At 37.0% G+C, this 22,183-nt stretch overlaps 1 protein-coding gene across 4 annotated transcripts in view; it reads left to right on the plus strand.

Moving 5' to 3' along the window:
* The window catches only part of CTNNB1 (catenin beta 1), a 41,733-nt gene that overhangs the window by 9,859 nt on the left and 9,691 nt on the right, over nucleotides 1-22,183 (plus strand). For 3 of the 4 annotated variants that reach the window (XM_033212159.1, XM_033212161.1, XM_033212160.1), the window contains exons 2-7: nucleotides 14,725-14,785; nucleotides 15,232-15,459; nucleotides 15,656-15,909; nucleotides 16,035-16,273; nucleotides 16,362-16,563; nucleotides 17,903-18,047. In XM_033212159.1, the coding sequence (XP_033068050.1) occupies nucleotides 14,773-14,785; nucleotides 15,232-15,459; nucleotides 15,656-15,909; nucleotides 16,035-16,273; nucleotides 16,362-16,563; nucleotides 17,903-18,047 (1,081 nt within the window). In that variant the 5' untranslated portion in view covers nucleotides 14,725-14,772. Of the gene's footprint in view, nucleotides 1-14,724; nucleotides 14,786-14,897; nucleotides 15,025-15,231; nucleotides 15,460-15,655; nucleotides 15,910-16,034; nucleotides 16,274-16,361; nucleotides 16,564-17,902; nucleotides 18,048-22,183 lie in introns of those variants that run through there. The other variant, XM_033212162.1, reaches the window with a different exon arrangement.

The following is a 22,183-nucleotide window of genomic DNA, read 5'->3' on the forward strand; positions in this document are numbered from 1 at the left end:
TTTCAAACCTCTTACTTCACTGGCATTTCCTTCTTTGTTTTTTCTGTTATCTTTCTGATCTCTGTTGGAGTGGCTGAAGGTTTAGTCCTTGAATCTCTCCTTTTTTGTTGTGCGTATTTACTCCAGTCTCATAGCTTTATACAGATGGTATTTACATCTGTTGCTAATGATTTACAAATTGATATCCTTAAACTGATATCCAGCTACTTTTTGGTCAGCATTTTGGATGTCTAGGAAGCTTCTCAAACTTAATATATCTAAAACTGACCTCCCAGTTTTCCCCAAAGCTGCAGTCTTTTCCGAAATGCAATTCTGTCTTTCCAGTTACCTAGCTTAAAACCTTGCAGTTGTTGACTCATCTTTCTCTCATACCCCATATCTAAATTCTCTCTGCATACCTTGTCTGTTCTCCCTTCAAAATAAAGTCATATGTCATTTTATGATGGGGATACATTCTGAGAAATGCGTCATTAGGAGATAATCATGGTTGTGCGAACATCAGAGTATACATAGACAAACCTAGATGGTATAGCCTACGCACATCTAGGCATATGGTGTGGCCAATTACTGTAATGAATACTTTAGGGAATTGTAACATAAAGGTAAGTATTTTTACCTAAACATATTGAAACATAGAAAAAAGTACGGTAAAAATATGATATCAAAAATAAAAAATGGTACACCTGTATAAGGCATTTATGATGAATGGAGCTTGCAGGACTAGACATTGGTCTGGGTGAGTCAGCGAGTGACGAGTGAGGGAATGTGAAAGACCCAGGACATTACTGTACACTACTGTAGACTTTATAAACACTGTACACTTGGGCTACACTACATTTTTTTAAAGATTTTAAAAGACTTTTTTCAATAATAAACCTTAAATTACTGTCACTTTTTTACTTTGTGAATTCTTAATTTTTTAAACGTTTTGACTCTTGTAATAACACTTAGCTTAAAACACACATTGTACAGCTGTATAAAAAATTTTCTTTATATCTTTATAAACTTTTTTCTATTTTTAAAATTATTTTTCACCTGTTAGCTTTTTTGTTAAAAAACTCAGACATGAACACATTATCCTAGACCTACAGAGGATCGGGATCATCAGTATCACTGTATTTCACCTCTACATCTTGTCCTTCTGGAACGTCTTCAGAGGCAGTAAACATAAATAGAACTGCCACCTCCCATGATAACAGTGCCTTCTGGAATACTTCTTGAAGGACCAACCTCTGGCTGTTTTATAGTTAACTTTTTTATTTTTTAAAGAAGTAACAGAAGGAGTGCACTCTAAAATAATGATAAAAAGTATAGTAAGTCCATAAACCTGTAACACAGTCATTATCATTATCAAGTCTTGTATACTGGACATAACTGTATATGCTATACTTTTTTTTTTTTTTTTTTTTTCCCGAGATGGCATCTCACCCTGTCACCCAGGCTGGAGTACAGTGGCGCCATCATAGTGCACTGTAACCTCAGACTCCTGGGCTCAAGTGATCCTCCTACCTCAGCCTCCCGGGTAGCTGGGACTACACCAGGCACCCCACTATGCCTGGCTAATTAAAACAAATTTTTTTTGTAGAGATAGGGTCTCACTCTGTTGCCAGGGCTGGCCTTGAATTCCTGGCATCAAGTAATCCTCCCACTTTGGCCTCCCAAAGTGCTAGGATTATAGGCATGAGCCACCATGTCTGGCCCACTGTACTTTTATACAACTGAAGCACAGTAAACCTACTGTGGGTTCGTTTACACCAGCGTCACCACAAACACCATGAGTAGAGCATTGTGCTGCAATGTTATGATGGCTACAACATCACTAGGTGATAGGAATTTTTCAGCTCCATTATAATCTTGTGAGACCACTGTTGTATGTGCAGTTCATCGTAAACTGAAATGTCCTTATGTGATGCATGTCTGCATATCCAGAAATCTTAATCATTTTTCACTGAAGCCATGTCATGCCCTCTTTTGCCTGTATTATTATTATTCAGCTTTTATTTTAGATTCAGGGTGTACATGTGCAGGTTTGTTACAAGGGTATGTTGTATGATGCTGAAGTTTGGGGTACGGTTGAACCAGTCACCCAGGTAGTGAGCATAGTACTCAATAAATAACTTTCCACCATTACTCCTCCATCCCTCCCTGTTTTTGTCCCTGTCTATTGTATCTTTATGTTCGTGTGTACCAAATGTTTAGCTCACTCTTATAAGTGAGAATATGTGGCATTTGATTTTCTGTTCCTGTGTTAATTTGCTTACAATAGTCTCCAGTTGCATCCACATTGCTACAAAGGACATGATTTTGTTCTTTTTTACAGGCTGCATCATATTCCATGGTGTATAGGTACCACATTTTTCTTTATCCAGTCAACCGTTCATGGGCATTTGGGTTGATTCTATCTTTGCTATTATGAATGGCTTTTGCCTATATTATTGGAAAGGCCTTCTAACTGGTGTCCCTGCTTACACCTTTTTCACCCTTAAATGTGTTTTCGACGTGGTCACCAGAGTAACCCTTTTTATAACGATAAATCATGTAAATTTTTGGTTCAGAAACTTCTGGGGGCTTACCATTTCATTCAGTAAAAGCTCAAGCTCCTGTATACTCACATCCTTCATCACCTGTTACTTTTCTCCTCTCACTCTTCAGTCTTTTTGTTTTTTTTCAAGCTGATGAAGCCTTCATGGCTGATGTCAGATATTTTGTCCATTGAGATCTTCCTTGTTGACTCAGTTGCACTTGGTCATATTATTTTCATTTATTTGGCATATCTAATCATAGTCTGAAAGTTTGTCTACTTATTTTTCCCTCTTTGAGGGTCCTTGCCCTGTTTTTGTATCCCTGATAGCTGGACAGTATCTGGAACTTACAGGTGTTCAGTAAAGTTTTGTTGAATGAATATTCTGGAATCACCCAACCTTTTTTTTCCCTCCAGTCATTTTTCTTCTCCCTTTCACTGCCTGAAAGATGTCCTTTGTATATGGTTCCACTTATCACTGTCATCCCAGTTTGTGATATACTATTCTAATGTATTATTATTAATACATTTCCAATGAACTTGCTCTTGCTGTGAGTTCACCACTGGACCTACATGTTGGCCAATCAAATGGATACTTTATAATTTTAGTCTTGATGGACTCCTGCAATTGGCACATTTCTTACCTCTAGCACAGCACTGTCCAGTAATCCACACTTCCTGGGACAGTTGAAATGTTCAGTGTCTGTGCTGTTCACTTGGTAGCAACCAGCTACATGTGCCTATTAAACACTTGAAATGTGGCTGTGTGGCTAGTGGCTATTGTATTGGAGAGTGCAGTTTTAGAAACTGCTGTTTTTCTTACATGGCACTAGATTTGCACATCTTGCACATCTAATTGTGCAAGCCCGATAGGTAGGCGTCATCTTTATTCCTCTTAATTTTTCTCATCTACTATATGCAGTTCATCACATCAACAGAACCTGCTGTTTTTACCTCCTAAATATTTCTTTAGTCTAACTACTACTTGTTCCTAGTGCCACCCCCATCTATCAGCTGGAATATTGCTATAGCTGCTTTGCAGGTTTCTCTTCTTTCCTGTTCCCTTCGAGTTTTTTGAATTAGAGTCAGCATGAGCTTTTAAAAACTCAGGTAAGATTGCATTATTCACCTGCTACAACCTTTCATGACTTTCAGTGTCATGTAGAATAGAAAACACTTTTCTTACCAAAGGCTAGAGAGCTGTACGTGATCTGGCTATTTTTAACGTTTCATCGCACTCGCCCTTTTCCTTTATAATCAAAGTACTCTGATCTCAAGGGTTCTTGAAAGATGATCATGTTCTTTAATGACTTTGGGTTTTTGCTTGTTATATTCTATTTCTAGAATGTTTCTTTTCTGTTCCTTACATGCTGTCCCTTTTACATCCTTCTTCAGGTCTCAGCTTACATGTTACCTTCAAGAAGCCTTTGACCACACTAAGTGGGACCTTCCTTCCACTTCTGCTGTGTAATCCCATTTCCTTCTCCCACTTGTTAATTAGTTACATGCTTTTTTTGTAATTGTTTATTTGGTTATCTGTCTCCCTCTCAAGAATGCAGGGACCATGTCTGCATTCTGCAGTAATCACTACTGCACACACAGAATCTATTACAGATCCTGGCATATAGCTGATGCATAAATATTTCATGAATGAAAGGCTATACATTGTATTTATGCTATTGGTATTGCTATGACCTGAAACTAAAAGGAGCTGTAGGAAAGATTTCTTATGGAACAAAAATATCCCTTTTGATTAATATCACAATCTCGTAAATTGAGAAAACAAAAAAATTATATACCAGTGGAGCACTCATGTATAGTTTGAGGTTATGACTCATTTATTGGTGTATTTTTGGACTCACAATAGAACAAAGATTAGGGAATATTCCTTAAAGCTCTGTATTGAAATAACGAAAAGCAGTCACATTTTGATATTAGAAGCTTCCTAACTTACTCTTTCTGCAGTCTTCTTTTCCTAAATATAAGAGAGCCTCATAATTATGAGGCTTATTACTAGAGTAAGGTAGTCAAAGGCAGCAAAATGTCTTTCTGTTTTAAAGAATAACATAAACTTGATATGTATGGTGGAGGACAGAAGGTTTCAGAAGTTTAAGAATGTGTTGTGTTAACGAACAGATGCTTCTCAAGCAGCTTATGCTAGGGTTACTCTGTTTAGTCAGGGTTTTTTCTTCTTTAACTTGGGTTCATTTCCTAATGTCACACATGAAGTTTGGATCATATGTTTTGACTTTAGCTATAGTCCTTAGCTATGGGGAGCAGCATCAGCGACCTGTGACACATAAATTAAAAATACAATGCCAGGGCCCTTCCCCAGCCCCTCTGATAGAGAACCTATTGGTCATCTGTATTTTTAGATGTTCCAGGTTAGTCTGATTAACACCCTTGGTTAAGAACCATTGGGAGGATCTGGTTGCGAGTTTAAGGGGGACCTTCAAGCCTGTAGGTCTTTATAGTTTAAAAAAAAAAAAAGATTTTAAAAATCATGCAAATGTTGTGGCTGAATTCTGGTTTAGCACATACTGCTTTTAATGGCCTGAAATGTTTTTCCCAAATAAATTGTCTTGTTATAGCTTTCATGTGTGATTTGGTCCAGTTTCTTGTTTTTGAAGATACTTATGGGGAAAAAACTTTGTAATTTCTCTTAGTAACATATTAACCCACTTAAAAACCCTTTCTGTTACAGGTCTTCACATTTAGGCTTAATGTGCTTAATTAAAATGTAAAAATACACCTGCCTTTGTTCTCTGTGAAAGTATTTAATAAATAAATGAGGGATTGGCAAAGTACTGCCCACCATCTGGTTTTATATGGCCTATGACCTAAGAATTGTTTTTAGATAGCTTAAAAAAAAAAACCCCAAAAGGATAATATTTTGTGCTGTGAAAATTACATGAAATTCAAATTTCAGTTTCTGTGAATGACGTTTTAATGGAACACAGCCATCCATGCTCATAAGTGTGCATATTATCTGGCTGTTTTCACTGCAATAGCAGAGTTGCGTAGTTGTGACAAAGAGTTTATGGCCCACAAAACCTAAAATATTTAATTCCTGATGCTTTACAGAAAAAGTTTCCTGAATGTTGTTCTAGCTATACATTATTCATAAATGAATCTTTCGTGGTTCTGAAGGCATTTAAGAAATCTCTTAGGTTATAAATTGGCCTGCTGTGGTGGCTCATGCCTGTAATCCCAGCACTTTGGGAGGCCGAGGTGGGTGGATCACGAGGTCAGGAGTTCAAGATCAGCCTGGCCAAGATGGTGAAACCCCGTCTCTACTAAAAATACAAAAAAAATAGCTGGGTGTGGTGGTGGTGGGCCTATAATCCCAGCTACTCGGGAGGTTGAGGCAGAGAATTGCTTAAACCCACGAGGTGGAGGATGCAGTGAGGCAAGATCGTGCCACTGCGCTCCAGCCTGAGCGACAGAGTGAAACTCCATCTCAAAAAAAGAAAAAAAAGAAAAAACTCTTAGGTTATAAATAATTGTTGTAAGCTCTCCAAGCCTCCATATTACATTTTGTGTGTTCTCCTGTTCACTTTTTGAGCATTTTATTTTTTATTAGCACATTCCGTTCATTAAGTATTTAAGAGCTTAATATATGCCAAAGCACTTTAGAAACAGTGAGAAACTGTTTCTAAATGTACAGTCTCAGCCCTCACAGAGTTCACTTCATTGGGCTCTTTAAAATTTCTTTTTTTAAAAGGTCAACGTGCTGGTATAGTGAGGAAGGGAAACTCTTACAACAAGTGGAGTAGAGGAAGGTTATCATTATGGGATATCATTTGGAGGTCATTGAGTACCTGCCATTAATTCTGCCTGTAGTCTGAATGTAGAGATCAACATCTAGAAACTTTTTTGAAATAAAATCTTCAATTTCTTTGGCATATCTAGTACTATCTAGCTAGGCATATAGTCAAAGTATGGTGTATATTTCAAATATTAACAGTTTTTTTGGGCTGTAGTCACTGTTGAAAGGATATAGTTCTTTACTATTACATGTGATACCTGTATATAAAATTGGCTAATCCCTGTCTTTCATTTATCTGCAACACTGACTGTTACCAGTTGTCTCTAACTTTGGTTATGGGGGTGGCAATATGATTAGATTGAAAGGGTACATGACTGAGCCACAGGCAGACCTGGATTTGAATTTTAACTGAACGGTTTATTAGCTAGTCTTACATAAATACTGCTAAGCAGTTTTCTTGTGCTACTTTGAGGAATGATGTCTTCTTTATGAGATTCAATGAGATAACATATTAGGCTCAGAACTGAAGTTGCTAGGAATTTAATTATGCTACCTTGTTAAATATGTTAAAGGCAGAATTCAGTGTTTAGCTGATACCACAAGGCAGTAAGTATCCTAAAATTATGCTGTAAAAGATATAAAGATGCTGTAAGTGACTCAGAAACCTGGTAACTTTGTAATGCAGTTGATTCTTAGAATACTGTCACTTTAACAAAACAGGAGCTAGGAATGGACAAATATTTATTAAATTACTAAAATAGAAAATTTGTTGATACATGTAAAGTGACATTTGCTTAAATATGGAAAAATTTGCAGTACTATTTCTTTGCTTTAGAAAACATTGGTTATCACTTTTTTATTTTTAGCAATTTGTTTTTGCCTTGAGGCAAGATGGTTGACTGAGTGGTTGCCACATTTCTTTTTGTACAAGGTCCATTTCATAGGCCACCTAGCTTTTATGCTTAGAAACATTTCCTTAACGTTATATTTCAGTATTTGGCTAACCTATATAGGGTTCAATTGTATAGGCTAACCTTCTCGGACAAATATTTCTGATTAATATACTTGGTTCTGCAGATGTATACAATCATATATGTAAAAAAGATGCCTTGCATACTTGATATATGTTACTTTTTTTAATGTGTACCTTTTTCATTCTCTTTAATGACTGTATGGTATTCCACCATCCCCCTCCCCTCACCTGGACAACTGCAGTAACCTCCTAAATGGTCTTTCTGCTTTGCTGTTGCCCCTTAACTGTCTTTTTTCCCCTTTATAGCTGCTGGAGTGAATTTTAGAAAGTCTAAATCATACATCACATTGCTTCATTGGCTTCCCAGTACACTTTGGATTTTATTTTACATCCTTACTGATCTGATTCTCATCTCTGTCTCTTCATGGTTCCCTGCCTTCTAGTTACACTGGTGACCTTTCGATACCTTTACCACATTAAGCTCATTCCTTCCTTTTCACTTGTTCTCTGCCTGGAGTGTTCTGCCCCATCTTTACGTGGCCAGCTGCTGCTCCTCTGATGAAATGTCTCTTCCTCACAGGCCTTCCCTGACCACCCGCTAGAGTAGCATACCTTCTACCTTATAAACTTGTTTATTAGCATTTCTCACTCTAAATTTTCTTTTTTTAATTGCTTAATTCCCTAACAGTAGAATATAAGCTTCACTGTATTTATGACCTTGAGTCTCTTATTACTGTAATACCAGTAACATAAAGGGTGTTTAAAATTTGTTCAGTGGGTGAATATATATTCCATTTAATTGATAAATTATTATTTATTCCATCCCCTGTGGATGGACATTTGAATAATTTCATCTTTTTCTCTATGAATGCTTCACTTGGCATGCTTCTGACAGTATTGCCACAGAATACATTTCTGTTATAAAAATTGAATTTTTAAGTCACGTTTAATGGATAGTGCCAGCTTACTATCAAAAGTTTCTGCTAGTTTCACCATATCCTTATTGGCAGTAGATACTAATCAATCTTTTCAATCATTGCCAATCTGAGAAGCAAAAAGTAAATGGGTTTAAACATCCTTTGTTATATATTCATTGCTCACTTTATGTTTTTCCTTTGCAATGTTGTTTCTTGCTCTTTCCCTGCAGTATAATTCTTTCTTCTTTTTGACTTGTTCCCAGTTTTTCGTGTACTGTGGATATTAGCCTTTATGTTACACATGTTCTAGTATGTCATTTTTTGAATTACTTCAAACATGGTGATTTGTTGCTCAAATTTTAAAAACTACATACACACACAAATTATCTCATGTTTCCCTTTTTGGTTTCAATTTCAACTCATGCTTAATCAGTTCATCGATTGGGCATGGTTTTAGTCTTAATATATACCCATATTTTATCTCATTGTTCTATTTTTTACATGTAAATATTTGGTGAATATAATAAGGATGAAAAAATGATAGTTGGTGTGACAAGCCCATTTCTCCTAATACTTTTAATCAAGTAATCCACTAATTGAAATATTACCTTCTTCATTTATGAAATTGCCACATTATATCTGGGTGTTTTTCTGCCTACTACAGTCTCTTACCCATTTCTTTCCTAATAATACAATACTTGAATTGCTGTGGTTGTTGATTTATAATGTTATCTTAGTGATAACGTTATAAATGTGATGTAACTGGTTCCTTCTTATAGTTCTTCTTAAATGAAGAACAAGACATATCTTCCCATTTACTGTTGTGTATGTATCTCATTTTACTGTTATGAATGAAATCTCTGTCCTATTTGTGTATAGGAAAATAGTTTTAGTATGTCATTGTGGCCACTTTTATTAAAAATTCAGTTAAACTAAGAGTTGTTTTCTGTTCAGCCTTATCAGACTATAAAATCCACATAAAAGGGGTATAAAAATGTCTCAGGACACTGGGCTCAGATGATTCTCCCACCTCAGCCTCCCAAGTAGCTGGGACTACAGGGGCATGTGCCACCACACCCAGCCATTTTTAAAATAAGCTTAAAAAATGAAATTAGTATTTTTAGTAGAGACAGGGTTTCACCATGTTGCCCAGGCTGGTCTTGAACTCCCGGACTCAAGCAATCCATCTGCCTTGGCCTCCCAAAGTGTTGGGATTACAGGTGTGAGCCACCACACCTGGCTGAATTGCAGCTATGTTTAATACTTTTTTCCATCCTATTCCCTTTGCTGCTCCCAGGCCTGCTGTATTGGTAGCCCACTATTAAGAAGCTAGTGTATATTCTTTGCATACTTTTACTTCATAAACTATATGAAGCATTGTTTTGTTTTTTAACTTAATTGGTATAAAATTATATTTTGGAAATTCAGTATGTTCTGTGAAAATTACTTAGAAAATGTGCCTGTGAGGTAAAGCCTATTCAGGATATATCTTAAAGGAGACGGCTGTGCTTTAACATATTAGTCTTTTTGGCTGCTTATGTTAATATAAGTTAGAGAAAAACAATCTGCTTTTTGTGATAATTTGTTCTTGGAGATGTAGTGAAAGATTGTTTTAAAACATTGTCTTTTTTTTCCTCCCTGGAGTACCAGTACTATTTATTTTAGGATGTTACCGATCAAAGATGCTGTGTGGAGTTACTCATTGGTGATACTAACAATAAATCACACATGCAAAGGATGTTACCATAATCTAATGATTTTAAACAGTAAAATTATATTCTAAGACATCCAGTTGGCCTAAATGTGCTATATCCAATGACTATTCAAGGGGCTTTTTATGTATAATATATACAAGTACGTCACAAAAATATAAAAGGATGACAGTGACATCAAAAATCTGGCAAGCCAAAAGGCTACATTATACGTAGCAAATAAATAAGCATATAAACTTATTGGAATTTAAAACCTTGTGGGATGGGTGGGTGATGGTATATATGTTAGATGTGTGAACATATCTATTAAAAGTTGTGTCAGATAACAGCTGATGCTGACAAGCCCTTGGTAAGATGGCAACATGTTCAGTATGTTCTGTGAAAATTATGTCAGTTTATGATCTGTCAGTATTTTGGAGCTATGCATGAAAGGACTTAAAATTCTTACCCTTTAACTCAGTAATACTATTTCTAGAACTTCTGGTGATATAGGAAATTAAGAGAATTATTTATATGCAAGGTGTTTATTGCGGCATTGTTGGAATAATAGACAAAATGGGGAAGAACAAGCTAAGAATGGAGGAGGTAGCTTATAGTATAGACATACAATACAATCCAGATGATAATATTTTATAATAGTCTTCACAAGGGATTTTATATTTTTATTTTTAAAAATACATAGCAGTGAGTTTAGTCATTCCAAATATACCAAAATGTCATCATTTACTGTGTAGTGGAGTCATGATGGAGATGATAAATAAGAATACTAATTTATACTAGGCATATATTACTTTATGGCTGAGGAAGGAAGACAGTTATGAAGAAAAGAGCTCATTCTGGAAACATACTAATTTTTCCCAGCCATAAAGAGATTCCATATTTCTTTTTTTTTCCATTTACCTTCTGTTTCCTACCTGAGAAGATTTCATACTTCTAATAGCCATTTGTGTACCTATTTAAAGACAGTACCAAAGGCATACATTTTAGTGTTTGGACGACGAAGGGTCGTTTGATGTTTCATGCTTATTGACCATTCTAGGATGACAAGACACCTCGAGAACACACACACAGGCACACACACACACCCCCCAAAGAAAGCTGTGAAAGAAGAAAGCAAAAAGGAACCTGGAGTGAGTTGTAACTTAAAATATTAGTGTTGCGTGAAATGTGCTAAAATAGGAAGAGTTGAGGAAACTGCATACATTTTCTAGATGGCAAAGTATTACTGGTGACGGTTAATGAAAATGCATATGCATGTATTTTTAGATTTGCAGATTTTACTATGAACTTTTTAAAAATCCTTGAAGATATATCAAAAGTTTATCTTGCTTATGAAATAGAGTAGCACTTTCTAATTTTAAAACAGGAAATAATTCTTTGGATCTTGATTATTGGAAAAGTGAACTATGAATTGCTAGTATAAAACTGTGATTTTAAAATGTATCTGCTTTATATTTTTATGTAGCATATTTACCCGTAGTTAATAATACTCAAACTTCCTGAAAACTAGGGTAATTAAGATAATTCTGTCCTGATGGGAAAACGAAAAATAACTTTAGTGTGAAATCTATTGTATATTATTTGTGGCAAGACTTCTCCCCTTGACTTTGACTGAAGACATTTATAGGGTTAAAATCAGAAATAGCACGGTGAATTTTGAAGTATCCTTTATAAAGTTTGTAGTTGGAAAGAGTATTATGTTCATATTGCCAGAAAAAGATGCATGGATGCATTAGACTGCATGGAAAATACATGAGAAGTTGGCCAGCTCCCCGTTTGTCAAAACATCACTTGGTGGTGATAAAGCTGTCAGAAAACACAGCATTCTAATGTAGTCTGTAGTTTAATGATAACCTGTGTCTTGAAACATTTAGTGTAGTACTTATACAAACCTAGATGGCATAGCGTACTGCATGCCTAGCCTATATGGTATAGCCTGTTGCTCCTAGGTATAAAGCTGTATAGCATGTTACTGTAGGCAGTTGAAACAGTGGTATTTGTGTATCTTTTTTTTTTTTTTCCCCTTTATTCTTTTAAGAGACAGGGTCTTGCTCTGTTGCCCAGGCTGGATGCAGTGGTGTGATCATAGCTCACTATAACCTTGAACTCTGATCCTCCTTGCCTCAGCCTCCCCAGTGGCTAGGACTGTAGGCACATACTACCCACACCTGGCTAATTTTTAAAATTTTTTTGTAGAGATGGAATTTTGCTGTGTTGTCCAGGCTGGTCTTGGAACTCTTGTGCTGCAGCAATCCACCCGCCTCCCGGAGTGTTAGAATTATAAGCCACTTCGAGGAAACCCAGGAGGCGGAGCTTGCAGTGAGCTGAGATCTGGCCACTGCACTCCAGTCCGGGCGACAGAGCGAGACTCCGCCTCAAAAAAAAAAAAAAAAAAAAAAAAAAAGAATTATAAGCCACTTCGCCTGGCTTGTTTACCTAAACATAGAAAAGATCCAGTAAAAACACAGAATTATAATCTTATGGGGTCACTGTAACGTATGTAGTCCATCTTGACTGAAATGTCATTATGCAGTGCATGATTGTACTTCATAATTTTTAAGCACTCCTCCCTCTTGATTGGTACTTAGTGGATTTTGTCATTTTTGTTTCTTCATAATTCTTTCTGAAATGCCTACTAGTTGGACCTTTGATCTCCTGAATTGATCGTGATTTCTTCTTTTGTATTTTTTATCTTTGTCATTTTTTTGTACTCTAGGAAGTTTTCTCAATTTTAGTTTCTATTCAACTTTTTGTTTTTATTTTTTCTCTCCAGTCTTTTACGGAGATACTAAATTGAAGTGTTCTGTTTCTCTCTCCACCCTACCGCTAGTTTTAAATTTTATCTCAGTTTCTATGGAGTCAGTTTTTTTGTTGGTTTAAAAAAAATTTTCCTGAAGTGATTGGTAAGTTTTGGCTAATTGGGAGCACTAGAATTGGGCCCTTAATGGTTGGCAGGGTGTGGTGGAGGAGAGCCAGCCCTTAGCTTGTAAGGCTCAGGCCAGAAAAAGAAAGAGGAAGGCTTTCCTTTTCCTTTCTGGAGCAGTGTTCTGCCCTAGTTCTTGCTGGGCAGTCTATTTGATTTCTTTAGTGGTTAATGCTCAGTTTTTGGCATATTTGGATCTGCCTCCAGAGCAGGTACAAGGTGAGTGAGTCTATGCTGTTACCTAATTAGATCCCCATTTCTACTCTTTGTTTTTACTTCTCTAACTGCCGATAGATTTTTACCCTCCTTCACCTCATAGGGTTGCGGTGAAGAGCAAGATGAGTTTTTATTTATGTTGCATAAATTTTAAAAGCTAAAAAATATCTATGTAATGTTGGGAAGTCCTAATGTACAAATGGCTGTTGTAAATTTGGAACATGAATATGGTTTTTTCCATTATAAAAATGAAATCGTTATAAATTGCGGTCAAGTTACTAGGTCAGCCCACACAGAGTTTACCCAGTAATATGCGTAAATGTTTTGCCTTTGCATCAACAACAAAGAAAAACAGTACTATAAAAAAAATGTTCCTGGAAGCCGGATGTATCAAAGCACTTCTTAAATAGCTATATAGTCTATAGACATGACCAGTTGGTTTCTGAGTCTCTTGACATTGGCCAAAGGAGAAGCTCAGTGTAGAACATGTTTTGAGTCTCCTTTTGCAGAAATACGTTGGAGGCTGGAGTGGGGAACCAATTTTTCAGAAAGGTGGTGAAGTAGTTAAATAACCACTCTTTTAAAGACAGTCAAAAGGTAGAAACTAAGGCCAGGCGTTGGCTTACATCTGAGATGGGAAAATCACTTGAACCTGGAAGGCGGAGGTTGCAGTGAGCTGAGTGTGCACCTCTGCACTCCAGCCTGGTTTGGCAATAGACCGAAACTCTTGTCTCAAAAGAAAGAAAACATAGTTCACACTTAAATATTTAATCCATATCTTTCCATACCCAATATGTTATAGTTCCAGATGAACTTGTTTGGCACAGATTTTGTAATAAAGGAAATTTTGTTATTAGAAATACCTAGAGGTCATGAACTGTTCAAATTTGCAGGTAGTTCCCTGTGTGATGCGGTGTTTTTTTCTGAATATTGCACAATAAAGCCAAATACAGACATAAATGAGATGCTAAGATTTGTATATGATATTAATTTTTAAAATATTGATCAAAATAATATGTATCCATATTGGTAATATTTGTATTTATAATAAATCATTGCTATAAATTTGAACTTAGAAAAATTTTACTAATAAAGGTGCTTTTGTGTTGTAAACTTTCATTTGAAAAGTAATTTTTCTTTGTACTAAAAAATCTAAAATTCGCTATTCTAGACACCAAAATTTGCTTTATGAAAAATAATTTTTGATGGCACTGTATTATATCAGAAAACAACTAACTTGTTAATGAAAATGTGGAGTTTTTAAAATCCCATGTACCTCTGTTATCCAAAGAGGATCTTTGAATTTTTTCATGAAAGGTTAAAAAAATGAGAGACCTTTTGGAATTCAGGGAGCAGCTAATTTTTGAATAGTGTTTTCCCCTCCCTGGCTTTTATTATTACAACTCTTTGCTTTCTCATCACCATCCTGATTATCTGTAATTTATATTTCTACTATTAATAAAAAGATGTATTTGGTAAGGAGGAATTTTCACTGAAGTTCAGCAGTGATGGAGCTGTGGTTGAGGTGTCTGGAGGAGACCATGAGGTCGTGCTTCACTAAATAACCTGGTAAAAGAGGATATGGGGTTTTTTTTGTGGGTGTAATAGTGACATTTAACAGGCATCCCAGTGACTTAGGAGTATTAATCAAGCTAAATTTAAATCCTAATGACTTTTGATTAACTTTTTTTAGGGTATTTGAAGTATACCATACAACTGTTTTGAAAATCCAGCGTGGACAATGGCTACTCAAGGTTTGTGTTATAAATCTTTAGTTACTGAATTGGGGCTCTGCTTCGTTGCCATTAAGCCAGTCTGGCTGAGATCCCCCTGCTTTCCTCTCTCCCTGCTTACTTGTCAGGCTACCTTTTGCTCCATTTTCTGCTCACTCCTCCTAATGGCTTGGTGAAATAGCAAACAAGCCACCAGCAGGAATCTAGTCTGGATGACTGCTTCTGGAGCCTGGATGCAGTACCATTCTTCCACTGATTCAGTGAGTAACTGTTAGGTGGTTCCCTAAGGGATTAGGTATTTCATCACTGAGCTAACCCTGGCTATCATTCTGCTTTTCTTGGCTGTCTTTCAGATTTGACTTTATTTCTAAAAATATTTCAATGGGTCATATCACAGATTTTTTTTTTTTTTTAAATTAAAGTAACATTTCCAATCTACTAATGCTAATACTGTTTCATATTTATAGCTGATTTGATGGAGTTGGACATGGCCATGGAACCAGACAGAAAAGCGGCTGTTAGTCACTGGCAGCAACAGTCTTACCTGGACTCTGGAATCCATTCTGGTGCCACTACCACAGCTCCTTCTCTGAGTGGTAAAGGCAATCCTGAGGAAGAGGATGTGGATACCTCCCAAGTCCTGTATGAGTGGGAACAGGGATTTTCTCAGTCCTTCACTCAAGAACAAGTAGCTGGTAAGAGTATTTTTCATTGCCTTACTGAAAGTCAGAATGCAGTTTTGAGAACTAAAAAGTTAGTGTATAATAGTTTAAGTAAAATGTTGTGGTGAAGAAAAGGGAGTAATAGCAATGCCACTTTTACCATTTAGGATAGCAAATGCTTAGGTAAATGCTGAACTGTGGATAGTGAGTGTTGATTAACCTTTTCCAGATATTGATGGACAGTATGCAATGACTCGAGCTCAGAGGGTACGAGCTGCTATGTTCCCCGAGACATTAGATGAGGGCATGCAGATCCCATCTACACAGTTTGATGCTGCTCATCCCACTAATGTCCAGCGTTTGGCTGAACCATCACAGATGCTGAAACATGCAGTTGTAAACTTGATTAACTATCAAGATGATGCAGAACTTGCCACACGTGCAATCCCTGAACTGACAAAACTGCTAAATGATGAGGACCAGGTGAGCAATGACATGACTAACTTTTTAGTCTGCTTTGAAGTAAATGCTCAAGGGGAGTAGGTTCAGAATGTCTACCCAATACCGGGACTTGAAAACTAATGATGTTTCTAATTCCTGTATTATAGGTGGTGGTTAATAAGGCTGCAGTTATGGTCCATCAGCTTTCTAAAAAGGAAGCTTCCAGACACGCTATCATGCGTTCTCCTCAGATGGTGTCTGCTATTGTACGTACCATGCAGAATACAAATGATGTAGAAACAGCTCGTTGTACCGCTGGGACCTTGCATAACCTTTCCCATCATCGGGAGGGCTTGCTGGCCATCTTTAAGTCTGGAGGCATTCCTGCCCTGGTGAAAATGCTTGGGTAAGAAAACATTGTCAGAATGCTTGAAGCTAAAAAGTAAAAGAGTATAGTCACAGTATTTCTGATCAGGCTTTTTTCTTCGTCCCAGTTCACCAGTGGATTCTGTGTTGTTTTATGCCATTACAACTCTCCACAACCTTTTATTACATCAAGAAGGAGCAAAAATGGCAGTGCGTTTAGCTGGCGGGCTGCAGAAAATGGTTGCCTTGCTCAACAAAACAAACGTTAAATTCTTGGCTATTACGACAGACTGCCTTCAAATTTTAGCATATGGCAACCAAGAAAGCAAGGTAAGAGAATTGTTCTTTATGTGGTTTTCATGGAGCATCGGACACTTCCAGTGTCATGTCGTTCCATGCAGTGTTCCTAACCTTTTTGGCACCAGGGATCAGTTTCGTGGAAAACAGTTTTTCCATGAATGGGTTGTGGGAATGGTTTCTGGATGACACTGTTCCACCTCAGATAGTCAGGCATTAGATTCTCATAGGGAGCGTGCAGCCTAGATCCCTCGCATGTGCAGTCCACACTAGGGTTTCCGCTCCTATGAGGCTCTCATGCTGCAGTTGATCTGACAGGAGGTAGAGCTCAAGCCAGATAATGCTCGCTCACCTGCCACTTACCTCCTGCTGTGCAGCCCAGTTCATTTCTGTTCTTTTAAATATTTGAGTTTCCATATGTAAAGCACTATGCGAAGTAGTAGGGATATTGTAGGCAAGCTTCTCTTCACACTTTTGTTCTTAGGTGGGATGTAGACGGGAATAATAACCTAATATTTAATTCATGTAGTGGGAAGAAGTGGGGCTATGAGAGCACATAACACAAGTGAAACAGACTCTTTGAGGGTTCAAGGAGGTACCTCTTGGAGGAAGTGATAGTTGAGTTCAGTGTTCAAGGATGAGAAGGGATTCACTAGGTGAAGGTTAGGTGAGAAACAGCATTTTTGAAACCAAGGAAGGAGATGGAAAGTTTTGGGAATTTAAGAAATACTAACAGTAAAGAGGAAGAAAGGTTTGAGGTGAGGCTATTGAGATAGACTCAGCAGATCTCATAGGGCTTTGTACAGCATGTTTAAAAGCACAGTGGGAAATTTCAGCAGAAGCATGAAATGATGAAATTTGTTTTTAGAAAATTGGGGCAGTGTTGAAAGGGAAGATACACAGGGAATGAAAGGACAAGAGTGAATGATCATTTTATGGTATCTCTTTTTAAGGTGGATACAATTAGGAAAATTAAAGGGCCAAGTGATAAGGAGTTTTAAGTGCCAGTTCTGGTTCAAATTTTCAGCGAATCAGTTTTGATATAACTTTCATCTTAGGGCATTAATCTTGCCTACCAACATGGTTTCTAAATTTTTTTCTTCTGCTGTGATCAGTGTGGGAAGAAGGAAATTGGGCCAAAACTGATACATTCTTGAGAGGACTGGGATGTCTGAATTTGAGTGGAATGCTTTAAAAGGACAAGTTGGATAGGGCCCCAGGATGGGGGTCTGAGTGATGGGGTCCAGGAATACATTTAGGTCCAATGACAAGCTGGCTGAAATTCTTGTATAATAAAATATGTTGGTAATATGGCTCTTCTCAGACATGTGATCAAGATTCCATGACTAACGATATGTATATATCTTTCTAGCTGATCATACTGGCTAGTGGTGGACCCCAAGCTTTAGTAAATATAATGAGGACCTATACTTATGAGAAACTACTGTGGACCACAAGCAGAGTGCTGAAGGTGCTATCCGTCTGCTCTAGTAATAAGCCAGCTATTGTAGAAGCTGGTAAGTATATGTATCTATTCTGAGTCTTGTGTACAGCATCTGCAGTTCTAATTAGATTACTTTTCTTAGGAAAAGGTGGTAGAACTTTAATGACTGAAAATAGATGGTCCTATTCATTTTGCAGCCAAGATTACATTCAAAGTACCTGTCATCTGGATTGTAGCTAAATATTTAAGGCTAGTTTAGGTAGAGTTCTTATTATCCATCAAAAATGATGGCATATATTTTGCTCAATAAAATGTGTTTGTAATTTCAGTGTTGAGTAAACCTAAGATTTGCTAACAGACCTGTGAATTTATAGGAGAAATGACAAATTCTAATATAGTACAGTTTTATGTAATAAAGTGATTGCTTTATTAGTAGATGCTCATGAGCAGTTTTTTTGTTTTGTTTTAACTTTTAGGTACGGGGTAATGTGCAGGCTTGTTATATAGGTAAATTGCATGTCACAGGGGTTTGGTGTGCAGATTATTTTGTCACTCAGGCAGTAAGTATTGTACCCAATAGGTACTTTTTCAGTTCTTTGCCTCCCACCCTTAAGTAGGCCCCAGTGTCTGTTGTTCCCTTCTTTATGCCCAGGTGTACTCAGTGTTTACCTCCCATTTATAAGTGAGAACATGTGGTATTTGGTTTTCTGTTCCTGTGTTAGTTTGCTTAGCATAATGGCCTCCAGCTCTATCCGTGTTGCTGTGGAAGACATCTTGGTCTTTTTTTATGTCTGTATAGTATTCCATAGTCTATATGTACCACGTTTTCTTTATCCAGTCTACCATTGATGGGCATTTAGGTTAATTCGTGTTGCTGTGGAAGACATCTTGGTCTTTTTTTATGTCTGTATAGTATTCCATAGTCTATATGTACCACGTTTTCTTTATCCAGTCTACCATTGATGGGCATTTAGGTTAATTCCGTATCTTTGCTGTTGTGAATAATGCTGCAGTGAACATATGCGTGCATGTGTCTTTATGGTAGAAGATTTCTTTTTTCTTTGGGCATATACCTAGTAATAGGATTGCTGGGTTGAATGGTAACTGTGTCTTGAGTATTTTGAGAAATCACCAAATTGCTTTCCACAATGGCTGAACTAATTTACTTTCCCACCAGCAGGGTATAAGCATTCTCTTTTCTCAGCAACCTCACCAGCATCTGTCATTTTTTGACTTTTTATTAGTAGCCATTCTGACTGGTGTGAGACGGTATCTCATTGTGGCTTTGATTTGCATTTCTCTAATGATCAATGATGTTGAGCTTTTCTTCATATGATTCGTGGCCACTTGTAGGTCTTCTTTTGAAAAGTGTTCATGTCCTTTGCCCACTTTTTAATGGAGTTATTTGTTTTTTGCTTGTTAATTTAAGTTTATTGTAAACTCTGGATATTAGACTTTTGTCAGATGCATAGTTTGCCAATACTTTCTCCCATTCTGTAGGTTGTCTGTTTACTCTGTTGATATCTTTTGCTGTGCAGAAGCTCTTTATACTGTCCCATTTGTCAGTTTTTGTTTTTGTTGCAGTTTCTCTTGGCATCTTCGTCATGAAATCTTTGACAGGTCTTATGTCCCGAATGGTATTTCTTAGGTTATCTTGCAGAGTTTTTACAGTTTTAAGTTTTATATTTAAGTCTTTAATCCATTTTGAGTTGATTTTTGTACATCATGTAAGGATGGGGTGCAGTTTCAATCTTGGATGTGGCTAGCCAGTTATCTCAGCACCATTTATTGAATAGGGAGTCATTTCCCCATTGCTTGTTTTTGTTGACTTCTTAGGTGTGCAGCCTTATTTCTGAGGTCACTATTCTGTTCTATTGGTCTGTGTGTCTGTTTTTATACCAGTACCATGCTGTGACTGTAACCTTGTATTAACAGTACAGCTTGAAGTTGGGTAAAGTGATTCCTCCAGTTTTGTTCTTATTGCCTAGGATTGCCTTGGCTATTCAGGCTCTTTTTTGGGTTCATGTGAATTTTTAAATATATATATATTTTTTTAATTCTGTGAAGAATGCCATTGGTAGTTTGATAGGAATAGCATTGAATCTGTGAATTGCTTTGAGCAGTATGGCCATTTTAACAATATCGATTCTTCCTATCCATGAAATAGAATGTCTTTTCATTTGTTGGTGTCATCTCTGATTTCTTTGAGCAGAGTTTTGTAATTCTTACTGTAGAGATCTTTCACCTCCCTCTTCAGCTGTATTCCTAGGTATTTTATTCTTTTTGTGGCTTTTGTAAATGGGATTGCATTCTTGATTTGGCTTGCAGCTTGGATGTTGTTAGTGTATAGAAATGTTTCTGACTTCTGTACATTGATTTTTATATCCTGAAACTTTGCTGAAGTTTATTGGATCAAGGAGCTTTTGGGAAGAAATTATGGGGTTTTCTAGGTATAGAATCATATTGTTTGCAAACAGACTTCCTATTTGTATGCACTTTCTTTCTCTTGCCTGATGATTATGACCAGTGTTTTGCCCTGATATTCTGTATTCTCAGTGAATAGATACCATCTAAGTATGAGAAACAATTTTTTTCTATTCTGAGTATTTTTAAGGATGCAACTTGTATGTGGTACTTTGTATCTTGTGTATGTTGGCAGTTGGGGAAAAGAATAGATGGTTTGTACTAGGGCCTCTTGGGGTGTGTGTGTGTCATGAAAATAGTTACTCTTTAGCTACCTAGCATTTTTTCTCCTTTCAGTAACCCACCTAACAACATTTACCCAGAATTTCAAAGCAAACTTCAAATCAGTATTGAAAGAGGGAAAAATATAAAGGCATTTAATGGAAGGAAATGTTGGGAATAAAGTATAGGGCTGGCAACACTTATTTTTCCCACTTAATTGAGAGTAATTTTACTTGGGATTTTATGAGCGAGAAAGACATTATGATTGCTCCAGGTAACTGCTGGCAGTGCAGCCATAGGCTTGGGGATAGACAAATGTGACTGAGTTCGTACAGAGTGAGGGGATGTAAATTCTGTCAGCTGTTCCAGCAGTAACCTGTAATGTAGGCTAAAAATACACATTTTGAGATTTATTTAGTCAGAATCCCTGGAGTGTTAATTTTTATATCAAGATCTCATAGTGTTTATTTGAAGTGACAGGGAGGTCTGTAGATAGCTGGACTTGTATGGGACCAGAAGCCTAGGAATCTTTAAGTTCTTCCAGGTTATTCTTACATTCATTTGTTTATTCTGAACATAGCATCTAATGTATTTTAAGAAATGGAATAGGCATGTGGTATACATTGGGTAACACAACAGATAGGGTCCCTGTGCTTGTTCTTATAGTCTTGTGAAGGTGACAAAAGTATTTAAAAATATGTGATCATAAATTAGAATGAGTGTTAGGGGAGAAGTGAAGAGCAAATAGTGATAAGAATTAATGAGGAGGGTAATTGTCTAATTAGATGAGAGGGAAAGGGTCTCCTTGAAAAGGGGATGTTAAGTGGGACTGCAGGATGAGAAGGAACCTCTCTCTTGTCTGTATGAGAAGTGAGGGTTAAATATTTTCCAGGTAGAGAAAAGGAACACCATGTGCTATGTCTTAGAACGAGGGGTATCCAGTCTTTTGGCTCCCCTGGGCCACATTGGAAGAGGAGTAATTGTCTTGGACTACACACCAAATACACTAATGATAGCTGATGAGCTAAAACAAAAAAAATTGCAAAAGAATCTCATAATGTTTTAAGAAAATTTACGAATTTGTGTTGGGCTACATTCAGAGCTGTCCTGGGTCACGTGGCCCATGGGCTGGAGGTTGGACGAGCTTGCCTTAGAAGGAAAGAGATTGTGGAGATCCAGGTGCTGAAGAGAAGCTCTGTGTAAACAGAACTTAGTAAGTAATGAGGTGGATGGCCTGGTATGAGGTTGAGGTTAGGTAAGCAGAGCCATAACATGCAGGACTTTCTAGGTTCCTATAAGATGTTTACTACTCATAGAGTTTATTCATGCTTTATCCCAGCTTTGGAGCCATAGATACAGAATACTTTGGTCAGTTTGGAAGGCTAGGTGGGATCCAAATTCTAAACGGTTCCTCGGGGTTATACTAAAGTATTGTCTACTATCTTAAAAGGATGCCAAGACACTTCTGATGGTTGTCTATCAATAGCAGAGCATCACAGTGGTGTGTTTAAAATATTAATAATA

The sequence above is a fragment of the Trachypithecus francoisi genome, unplaced genomic scaffold (genome assembly GCF_009764315.1).
Source record: "Trachypithecus francoisi isolate TF-2019V2 unplaced genomic scaffold, Tfra_2.0 Lachesis_group0, whole genome shotgun sequence".
NCBI classification, from domain to species: Eukaryota; Metazoa; Chordata; class Mammalia; order Primates; family Cercopithecidae; genus Trachypithecus; species Trachypithecus francoisi.